Raw genomic sequence first — 11,621 nt, forward strand, 5'->3', positions numbered from 1 at the left:
TAGGTATTTATTTTAAATAACAAAACTAATTTTATTTTCTGTTGTACACAATTTGAGAAAAGTTTGAATAATAAAAATTTTCTATTTNACACAATTTGAGAAAAGTTTGAATAATAAAAATTTTCTATTTAAAAAAAAAAATCACATAAATCTAAAATTTCCAAAATTACAAAGTTGAAATGAACACAGTACAATAAAAGGTAATAACACAAATACAAACCCTACAATACTCCTCATATAATGCAGGATCGCCAAATGTAGGTATTTATTTTAAATAACAAAACTAATTTTATTTTCTGTTGTACACAATTTGAGAAAAGTTTGAATAATAAAAATTTTCTATTTAATTGACGAACCACAAAAATCACATAAATCTAAAATTTCCAAAATTACAAAGTTGAAATGAACACAGTGCAATAAAAGGTAATAACACAAATACAAACCCTACAGTCCCCAATTTGGATTTTTTTTACTATTGAATACTTTTGTATAGGAAAAATGTTTTCAACATATAAATGAATTATCTCGGAATGAAGAAGTTTTTTTTAAACAAATATTTTTGATACCACATTATGACGCGTTCAAAAATAAAAGAATCTCCTCTAAGCACCCTTCCTTGTTTCACAAAAATTAAGAAGATATAGCTACAAATGTGCCTTCAAAATTATCCCATTTTCATTTTAACGATCAACTGACAAATTCGGTCAGAACCTTTCAGCATTATTATCTATTTCGGTATGTTTCAGTGTAAAATATGGTACAATTCAAAAATTTTATACGGCAGCCATAATTGACGCCCGGAAATTAGAAAATTAGAGATTAATAATAAATTAACTAAACTAAACTTTTATTCCTTTCTTTTGTTTATTTACGAACACATGTTTGTGGTCAGCAGACTTTTTTACTTGTAAGTTTTCGCAGATAAAATTTTTTCCAGCAGAAAGTGGCAGATTTCAGTGTCATTTTGCGCTCTCGATTTCCCCCACTTTGCAAGAGCGCTGCTATTAACTTGTTTATATTTCTATAAAAGGAAACCTTTTTGGTAAACTTCCATTCCGTTAAATGCAACGGTTTTTTTTGAAAATTTTTGTATTACTAGCACTTAGGTAATAAGGATAACTTGTATGCTTTTGTTGAATAAGGCCTGTATGCAGCTCTCAAGAAAAGCAAAAACTCCATATAAAATGACGTACAAGAAATGGCTAAGAAATTTTCTTGAGTCAAATTTCCTTAAGGCAGTACGCAGTTCTTAAGAAATTTACTACGCTTTCTACTACGGTTTTCTAAAGTTTTTTGTGAAAAAAGAGCACAAGGCAACCCAGGCTTGCAACAGAAATATATGCCCGTTCCATTATTTCTTGAGGAAAGAGTGAGGCAACAGGCTGTGGGGTATCAAAAATGTCAAAATTCCTTCGACACACACGCGAAGTAATGGCAATTTTTTCTTGACCGTTTTCTTGAGAGCTGCATACAGGGCTTTACCTTGTCGTTTGGTGGCCTTTTCAAACAATTGATTTGCACTTATGTTTTCCACCTTCGACACGCCATGTTTTATATCATGATTTTTATACAGAAAATCTAAAAACATGTATATGTAACTATGTATGTATGGTCTTTTAAATGTTGGTACTTTCTCGGCTTATTTAGTACACTTTTTTTGCCCATTTGGTAAAAAATTAAAAAACTCATTTTCCCTGATTTTGACTAGTCGCTTCCGTCGCTGATGAAATCTGCGGGACTTCCTCTAAGGGAGACCGTCTGCTGCAGCATGATTCAATAATACAAGGTTGGATAACCTGGCAGTCGTCTCGCTCCCACATTCTGCCTTAGCCTGTGTTGCCTTCTTTTTTGATTTGTAGAAACTACTACTAAAATACAAGGAAAAATATTGTCTTCGTATAAAAAGTTCAACAGGCAACACTGCCGATATTTTCATCGATTGTTTCGTGAAATTCATTTTCTTATTGGGCAAATTCAAGTATGGCAAAAAAATCAAAAATAATGGAAATATTTTGAATTACAACAATAATTTACATATTTGTTTGCAGGGTATCGGAGTTATTCATAATTTGTAATCAAAAAGTAGCGTTTTACAACAAGTGCAGCCATTGCAAGTAAGTTTTGCATGTTAGGATCCCAGTGTGTCCATCCACGTATGGCTGGTGCAGATAACACAAATATTAATAAATATATTCTCTTGTGAAGGTCACTTGGTTGTCCGTCCACGTTTGCTGATGCATGTATTTTTACCACTGCAGCGTTTGGGTTGGTCAAGTGCAGCCTTTGCATATTTACAAGTAAGTATACCCCTCCATAAAAGCGAAAGTGGAACTATTAATAAAGATATTTTCTTGTGCTCATTGGGACTGATTGCAGAAAAAAAGTACACAACATTACAAAAAATTAACATTGCGATATTGAAGATATAACTTTTAAATGTAACCAATATAAAGATAAGCAAGACTGATTGGCGGAAAAAGTAGAAAACATTACTAAAAAATTTAAATTAAAAAAAAACCAAATGTAATTCAATTTAAGATATTGAACATGTAATCTTTAAATGCAACAAATATAATAACTTTTAAAAGATTAATATGTATGCATTAAATCAATTGCATCTTTACTATTTGTATAATTCTTCATATAGTCACTTTGCATAAAGGATTTGTTTGAATTCCATTAATTTTGTTTAATATATACTGGACTTGCAATGAAACCATGGTTTATTTTGAATATTTGAGAACATTTCTTCAAAGATTTCAAAGATTTTTCTTTGGCAAGAATTTTATGTTAATATCCATTTATTTAATTTTTAATATTTATGTGGCCATCAAAAGTTAATTTATTGTCTATTGTGTAAATCAGTGGAATCTTCTTTATATAATTAATTTAATTTGTATACAAAAACGCATTTCAGCACTACCAGACTACTTCCTTTTCCTACTACCTTTTCACAAAAGGAGATGAAATTGTTACCCGCTTCTCTTTCCCTCTCAAATGCAACCTTACAAGGCAGTCGATTGACACAAATGTCAATAGTTGCGATCCCGTACGAGTCCGGGCTAGTCAGAAATATTCAGAATCAGTCAGATTTTACTGGAAATCGATCCCGTACTCGGTTCTCTGACTATTGAGAGGACAAAAAAGAGAGTAAATACGGTTCTCTCTCTGTCAGAAGTTACCAGTTTCAGTCCGAGAATTTTTTGCTGGTAAATTCTGGTAAATGTGTCAAACGATCAGCCATAGCGTGTTTGACAACCAAATTGTAAACAAAAGAAAAGTGCACTCTGCTAATTCATGATGAAAAGTATTTAAGTACTTGTTTAAGTGAATTCTAAAGAATTTGAAAGTATTTTTGGTTATTTACATGTGTGAGCTGAGTGTGTTTACATACAAAATAAGCAAAAATATACAACCAAAATTTGGAGGTTATGTTGAAGTTGACGGAAGTTACCACTTTTTACTAGAAAGCGATCCCGTACTTGTCAATGTTACTCTCTCGCTCTGAGCGAATTTTTATTTTTTGACAGTTTTACTAGTCCGAGTCCGAGGAATACATGATTGCACCTAATATTTATCCAACCTTGTATTAGGTGCGTTCGCGCAGCTGTTAATTGTTCAAGTTTAACCAAAACTTACAAGTTTTTGCGTACGCGTACGCAAAAAACTTGCAAAGTAGGGGAAATTGAGAGAGCAAAGTGACATTTCATTTTGAGGGGAAGCTCTTAGTTTCTGTTGGAAAAATTTTTGCCAACAGCAATTTGCCAACAGGGAAACAGCTGATCAAAAACAGCTGGTTGGCATTTACGCAAATCACAAAATTGAATTTGATGGTTTGGAATCATGATTCTATAATACAAGGATAGATAATTATTGACAGCTGCGGTTTGACACTCCCTTACAAAAGGTTGCATTTACGAAGGACAGAGAAAGGGCAAGAATGTAATCCCGTGTTTCGAAAATGGTAGTAGAAAAGTACGCAAAGTAGGCAATTAGTAGTGAAATTCCTTTCGTAAATTCTAATGTATTTGCAGGAAATCTGGCATTTTAAACGAAATGTTGAACGTAATATTGATATATCTACGTGAATTACGTATTTTATATGCTATTTAGCCATATAAAAACTGCAAAATGACTCAAAATTAAAACAAGACTACTATGAGATTGATATAAACATCCAATGCTTAGGCTTTCATCAGTTAAATATGCTTCATATGCATATACAAATAAACATATTGCACAAAAGCTTATACTTTTATTTCACACCAAAGCTACACTGTTTCCATGTAAATTTGCAAAGAAGCAACACTGCTAAGGGAGCGGTGCGAGAGAGACAACTGTCAGTTTATCGAACCTTGTATTATTGAATCATGGTTTGGAACAAGGCGAATTTATATAAGGTGGTGTTGTTTCATCAGCTGTGGGTAGCGTTTGATTATCAAAATTTTGAATTTCGTTAGTGAGTGAGTGAGAACGGGAGAGTGTTTGCATTTTCTGTCGCCCTTTTTCATTCGGGGAAGAATAGCTGAATTTTGACAATGGCCCGCTAAAAGCAAAAACAAAATACAAGTAATTGTTGTATTTGTTCAATCGATACCACCTTATATGTATTCGCCTTGGCTTGGAAGATAAAAATTACAAAATGCGACTAATTAAACTTGTAAGAAATAAGAAGTTATTTGTTTAATCAATAAACTGTGTCAGTATAGCACTTTGCGATGACTTTGCGTACATTTTAAATTTTACACTTTTGTATGTAAACAAAAATTATATCAGCTGTTCGTCTAACTTGCAAGTTTCTGCAAATTTTCTGTTCGCGTACTATTTTGGATATTTCTCGCTTGTGAGAGAACAGATGACATTTCGCCGGAATTTGGCAGTTGGTTGGTTTCTGCTGGAGATTTTAAACGAACGCACCTATTATTGAATCATGATTGTGAAGTGATAAAAATAACATTTCACTTCACGATAACGCAGAACGGTAAGGCCGTGGTTATGCCACCAATTGGCAATCACCGTGCCCAACAGCCAGCACGTCAATTTTTCAGGGTGCAATACGCTATTTTGCGAAAAAGTATTAGTATTAAATATTAAAATAGTAAACCATTTTTTTTATTATTATAATAAAGTAGAGTAAGGCCGCGGTTACGCCACCAAGTTCGATTGGCAATCATCGTGCAATTGTTGTTGTGCACAGCACGGAGTGAGAGAATTTTCGAAATCGAACNCCATTTTTTTTATTATTATAATAAAGTAGAGTAAGGCCGCGGTTACGCCACCAAGTTCGATTGGCAATCATCGTGCAATTGTTGTTGTGCACAGCACGGAGTGAGAGAATTTTCGAAATCGAACAGCCAGCACGCCAATTTTTCAGGGTGGCAATACGCTATTTTGCGAAAATGTATTAGTATTAAATAATATAGTGAAAAATATTTTTTTATTATTCTTATAAAGTAGATATTAAAAAAAAATTATTATTATAAAAATTATATATTAAAGAAAGAAAAAATATTAAGTTACTCTTCCATTTTTCATTTTCCGACTTCAATTTTGAAGCATTTTAACTTGCACTTTTACTTCAGTTCTGCCATTGTGTGCGAAATTGTATGAAATGGAAAAAGGCATTTCTTAAGAAGCAACCCTGTGCTCGCCAATCAGCAAACAGAGCGTAACCACTTCTCACCAATCACCGAAATTTTTCTCTTTTGATTACCAATTAATATTGGTGGCATAACCCCGGCGTAACTGACCCCCTGGTTGTCGTAACCAACTCTAAGTGTCACTTCCCTGTCGTTATATGTCAGGATCTTTCATTTCAGGTCGATCTTTATGCCTCGTCCAAGTAGGAAGTACACGTCAATGACGAGAATGAGTTTTAACTGTCAAAATTGTGTACACTTCTCTTTATTCGGTGAGTTTTTGGTTGTGAGTTTTGCACTCGGGATGCATTTCGGACCCCCGTCCGAATTTTTCTGCCAAAACGGCTGTTATAGCCGATGAGCGTGACAACCTTCGTCAGGCCGATCCCGGAAATCCCCGTAAGAGGGATCTCAACTCGGATATTCGGAAGCTAGTGAACGTATATATTTAAGCGGAAGAAGTGGGAAGAGCATCTGAAGACCTGTAACTTTTCCTCTGGTGTGTGCAAGCTCTGGTCAACCGTGTGGTCATTATCCAATCCGACGAAGCGTGACGACAGAGTTGAAATAAATTTTGGCGACCAGGCTTCGTTGGATCCGGCGCGAGCAGCGAGCTATTTTAGCTGGCAGTTCATACTGCACCCTCCGATGGACAAAGCCAAAGGCCTAGTGACCAGAAGGCTGCACAAACTGCCAACACCAAGTGCACCTCTTGTTTTCACCAGCGGTGAGATAAGGGTAGCCATCGGGAAGGCGACAGCCTCCAAAGTCATTGGACCCGACGGAATTTGCATGCTGATGCTGAAAAATTTGGAAAGTGGTCCCACTGCATAAACCGGGGAAACCGTCTAACAAAGGAGAGCAAAGACACAAAAGCCCTTCTACTCCCGCACTACACAAACCACCTGGCCCAAGTGAGGCATCAGCATGGGTTCCGCAAAGGGTGTAGCACAAAAACAGCACTTAATGCCATAAATACTCAGATAACTCGTGGCCTTAACCGAAACCGCCCCTGTGAGAGAACCATTCTAGTAGCGTCCAAGGCGTTCGACACAGTCAGCCATTCAACGCTACTAGAAGACACAGAGGCCTATCTGAATGGTCATCACTCGTCAATAACCTTTAGAGACAAATCGAGCAAACCTTGGAAAATAAAACGGGGTTTCAAAGGGTGGCGTCCTTTCACCAGCACTGTTTAACTTTTACATTTGTAAGCTCCCTCAACCACCAAAAGGAGTCTCCATTGTCTGTTATACTGACGATTCCTCTATCATGGCGTCTGGGAATGAAATTGATGATCGCCGATCTTTCTCGCTTCTTCACGCACAGAGCCCAACACCCTCCCCTACAAAATCCTCAGCTTTACTTTTCACCACTTGGACAAAGGAGGTCAGACTGCAACTGGGTATTCACGTCGATGACGAACCAGCACCTGGGACAAAGACAAAGAAACGTTGGCAACGTTCAAGGCAATTGGCCGGCCGGTTCTGACCTATGCAGCGCCTGTGCGGTCACCGGATGCACGACCAGGCCCATATGCTCCCTATTAAGGAGAATAACACAATGCTCTGCAAGCAGTTTCTAGTTGGAAGCTACAGACGTGGTCAGCCAAATAGACAACTGAGTGCAGAAGAGCCCTCGCCAAGGCACGTCAGGAGGCATCTCTACGAAGTTACGGACGAAGTCCAGAGGTTCATCAAACAACCGTTGGGACCGACAACTCACCGACAGGCCTTGAACGGCATTCAAAGAGAGGCAGTCTCGAGTTATATAGACTCTCGACTTGTTCTAGACATACAACCACCAGACGTGGACGAGACAGAACTTCGTCTGCTCGGGAGACTCGGACCACAATAACCCAACTGCGCTCTGGTTAATGAAGCAGGGTGAAACCATAGCTGATCAGAAAAAATAAAGAAGTGTTAAACGACTGCCCGGCATTCGGATAGACGCCCCATGACTCATAAGTATATCTTTCATGCCGGACATCAGTGGCTCCGGTCTATCGCTAGTAGAGCTTGATGACAATGATTGAGGGACTAACCGATCTGGCCCGGGTTGTTGTAGCCGCGACAACGACAACAATAACAACAAACAACCAAAAACGAAGAAAAGTATTTAAATGGTATTCACTAAATCTATTTTGTGTACATTCATAATTGTTGGAATGTAGGGTGCATTGCAATTTCCCACTTTCGTTAAATCGCTTTTTTGCGGAACATGGCAGCTCTTAAAACCAGCTGTCAGCAGTAGCTGAAATCTAACCTAAATTTTACATACTATCTCGGTTCTAGCATATCTCATTTCTTAATGCGCCGGGTTAAACAACGTAAACAATTTATAAAATGCCACCAAAAAAAGATGGAAAAGGCGGTAGTAAGGATAGCAAAGCGTGCAGGTAGCAAAAAAGGGGGTAGTGCTGCCGGTGAAGAAAAAGGTAAATATGTACTTCACTTTGCAATTATTAGGTAGAGTGTTCATTTGAGTCTTTGCTTAATCCGGCAGGTAAGGAAAAGAAAGGGCGGCAATGCTGTCAAAGTCCGACATATCCTTTGCGAAAAACAAGGCAAGATACTTGAAGCCTTGGAAAAGCTTAAAGATGGTCAAAAGTTTCCCGAAGTAGCGGCCGTCTTACAGCGAAGATAAAGCCCGCGTGGCGACTTAGGTTGGCAAATTCGTGGTGCTATGGTAGGACCTTTCCAAGATGCTGCCTTTGCGCTTCCCATTTCGAATGTAAATAATCCAATCTACACAGATCCTCCCATAAAGACGAAATTTGGCTACCACATCATAATGGTGGAAGGAAAAAAATAAATTTGAGTTTAATCTAAAGAAGTAAAACACCAAAGTAGGCTTGGTTGTAATTATTTTTATTTTTTTTTATGAAATTAAAAGATTTTATAAATAGCCATTCTTATTTAAATACATAACAGTAACTGTATTTTTACAAAGGCATCTTTTGCCTTATTTGAGCATTCACTTCTTGCCAGCGTCTTCTTTCAAACCCACTGTACGATTGAAAACAATGTGATCTGTGGTAGTGTCCGGATCTACTGAAAAAAAACCAATTCGTTCGAACTGGAATTTTTCATACACTTCAACGATGGATAGTGCACGATCAGCATATGCTTCTAATATAACTAAAGAATCTTCATTGATATCTGAGAGGAAACCACCGGGCACTTCGTTGGGGTCTTCAGGGTTCTTGTGCTTGAACAATCTTTCATAGAGCCTCACTTCCAATTTGATTGGCTGTGAAACCCATTGTATAAATGCCTTGGGCTTTTCTGCTTGTTCAGCTGGCGTACATTCACAGATTAGTTCTGAAATTTCACCGGTTTGTGGATTTCGTTTAACTTCTTTTACAGAAATGACTAAGCCAGCATGACGCAAACCAACAGTTTGGTTTAGTGCTAGTCGGCGATATCCCTTTTCAGGCTCTAGCTTAAAGTCACTTTGTTCAATGAAGATTATGCGATCCAGTACTATGCGATGGCTGCCCAATTCAGGATTCTGTGGAAAGTTAGGTACTTCTATTTCTATGGGCTTTTCATGTGGGAAGTTGGCGAGCGTTATCTTCAGGGGTTCAAGAACGACAAGCCGCCGTGGTGCGCTCACATTGAGTACATCGCGCACTGCTGCCTCTAGCATGCTGGGATCCACAGAAATTTGCGCGCCTGTGACACCCATTTGTGCGCAAAAGTTATTGATTGCTTCTGCAGGATATCCTCTACGGCGTAAAGCAGTCAACGTGAATAAGCGTGGATCATCCCAGTCGCTTACAATACGTTCGGTAATAAGCTTATTAATTTTACGCTTAGAGACTAGCGCATAGTTCATATTAAGGCGACCATATTCCCACTGAACGGGACAGTAGATATCCAGAGCGTTGCAGAGCCAATAATAGGAAGAACGGCGTGATTGGAACTCTTTAGTACATAGTGAATGAGTAATATTTTCGATAGAATCACACAGGCAGTGAGTGTAGTCATATGTAGGATAAATACACCTATGACAAACGATTTATGTTATTTATGTTAACGAGTATGTCGATAAAAAAGAAATTCTAAAGGAGTGTAAACTTACCAGTCATTCCCAGTGCGATGATGCGGTATGAATTTAATGCGATAAGCAACAGGATCGACTTTACCTTCCTCCAAAGTTAGTTTCAAACGTAGCGTTGCTGAGCCCTCATCTATTTTTCCATTTTTCATATCTTCGAAAAGTTGCAATGACTCTTCGATTGGCCGTTCAAGCCAGGGACTCGGTTTTGGATTGAATCCTTTCATCTCATCTGCACCTTGGTGGCAAACGTACGCCAAACCCTTGCGTATCAGCACAACCGCCCACTCATACAGTTGCTGGAAGTTGTCTGACGAGTGTGTAATTTTGTACGGTTTATAGCCCAGCCATTCGACCATATCGCGTATGCCTACAAAAAATTTCTCTTCCTCTTTCTCAGGGTTAGTATCGTCATAGCGCAGATAGCAAACGCCACCCTTTGAAGCAGCATAGCCAAAATTGATGTTAATCGCTTTTGCATGCCCAATATGTAGAATACCATTTGGTTCTGGAGGAAAACGTGTTTGCACTCGACCACCAGTTTGCTTTAAATGTTCTTTTAGTAGACGTTCTGTGTGTTCCGTTACTATATATCCATCAGTTTTGTAGTTTTCCCCTGGTATATGGAAATGTACTTTCGTTTTCATCAGTTCGGCTATGGTATTAGCACCATCGTTGCTATCCGCATCAGCACTATCTGTAATTAACGCATTTCCATTGCTGGTGTTACTAGTTTTATCAGCTGGTGTCACTTTTGCTTTGTCTTTCTTTTTTTCAGCTTTGGGTGGAGGCTTCAAATCTTCATCAGTTTTTGGGCCGAGCAAATCAAAAATTTCTACATCAATAGCCGACTTTACCGATTTAGCGTCTGCCCATTTGAGTTGCGCACGTACGTCTTGCATAATTTTGAATGCGTTGAAATGATAACGCTGTTCCAGCAGCGCATCTTTATGCAACTTTACTTGCTCTTGTACAACGCGTTCGATTTCTTCGGGTGTCACGACCACTCCGACTCCACACGCCTCTTCGAATTCTTGTTTGTTAAGAGACGCACCTTTCTTTTGAACATTCTTCAAAATATATTCAATTGCTGCATCCACTCTTAATGTGCTGTCTAATTTGCGTTCCACGATATATCGGGCGAGTAATGGAAGCTCGTGAGCTACTTGCGGCTTCATTTTAGTAGCCACATGATAAAGCAGCATGCCCACGCCATCGCCGAGAGGTGCGTCTTTCACTTCAGTCAATGCGAGTTGCAAATTCTTGGTAACATTTGCGTTCTTTAGAGTTTCTTTGGCCTTTTGCTCACTCATACCGAGCGACTGGAATTGTGAGAGCAGTTCCTGATCTGTCATTATGCTTCTTGAAGAAAAAATGCAAAGTATTTAACGCATTAAGTTGTAGAAAATTGATACCTACTTCACTGTGATAAACTGCGCAATCAATCGGACTGTTGAGCTTTTGGTTGGAAATTATTCGCTAAAAAAACTAATGAAAGTGCACCTCGTTGCTAATCTACGTACTTCAGCTGATGTGGACTGAAACAGTGTGACCAGAGGATACCAAAAAGCGAACCTAATTGAGTTTTGAAAAAAGGTTAGAAAATGGTATTATAACTCCATTTGGAAAACAAAGTTAAAAAGAAGTCAGAATGTTATCGATCTCTCGATAAGTCCTGGAAAATTGATATTCTTTAAATCCTTCTCACCGAAACATAAAATAATATAATTAGGCTAATAACGGCTAAATTACTACAAGCTAAGCAAAATTTATTATTTTCTAACAAACCTGTGCAAAAAAGGTACCAAAGTATTTTCTTAAAGAAATGGTATCTTAATAAGTTGCAAACCGAATTTTATTATGAATATATTAATGCCTGGATTATAATGGAAGTAACGGAACGAAGTGAACTGTTACTTA

General features: G+C 37.9%; 1 protein-coding gene and 1 pseudogene across 2 annotated transcripts; one reads left to right on the top strand and one right to left on the bottom strand.

Moving 5' to 3' along the window:
* Positions 1 to 7,871: 7,871 nt before the first annotated feature.
* Positions 7,872 to 8,590, top strand: LOC108379205 (peptidyl-prolyl cis-trans isomerase NIMA-interacting 4-like; annotated as a pseudogene).
* GlnRS (Glutaminyl-tRNA synthetase) lies at positions 8,494 to 11,294 on the bottom strand. 2 transcript variants are annotated; one of them, XM_017635531.1, is made up of 3 exons: positions 11,121 to 11,294; positions 9,726 to 11,060; positions 8,494 to 9,648 (listed from the first exon to the last, which is right to left on the bottom strand). In XM_017635531.1, exons 2-3 carry the CDS (start codon positions 11,054 to 11,056, stop codon positions 8,616 to 8,618), a joined length of 2,364 nt encoding a protein of 787 aa, XP_017491020.1. In that variant the 5' UTR covers positions 11,057 to 11,060; positions 11,121 to 11,294; the 3' UTR covers positions 8,494 to 8,615. The 2 variants fall into 2 exon arrangements, with proteins under 2 accessions (XP_017491020.1, XP_017491019.1); XM_017635530.1 differs by having other exon boundaries at positions 9,726 to 11,063.
* Between the last annotated feature and the right edge of the window lie 327 nt (positions 11,295 to 11,621).

Source organism: Rhagoletis zephyria, unplaced genomic scaffold (assembly GCF_001687245.7).
Source record: "Rhagoletis zephyria isolate East Lansing unplaced genomic scaffold, Rhagoletis_zephyria_1.1 Rzeph_scaffold_15857, whole genome shotgun sequence".
NCBI lineage: Eukaryota > Metazoa > Arthropoda > Insecta > Diptera > Tephritidae > Rhagoletis > Rhagoletis zephyria.

What these genes read in the sequence shown, in the direction of transcription:
- GlnRS (XM_017635531.1), bottom strand. Translation starts at nt 11,056, where the DNA reads ATGACAGATCAGGAACTGCTCTCACAATTCCAGTCGCTCGGTATGAGT. An exon ending in CATCGCACTGGGAATGACTG is followed by an intron (nt 9,649 to 9,725) that starts GTAAGTTTACAC and finishes CGTTTGTCATAG; the next exon opens with GTGTATTTATCCTACATATG.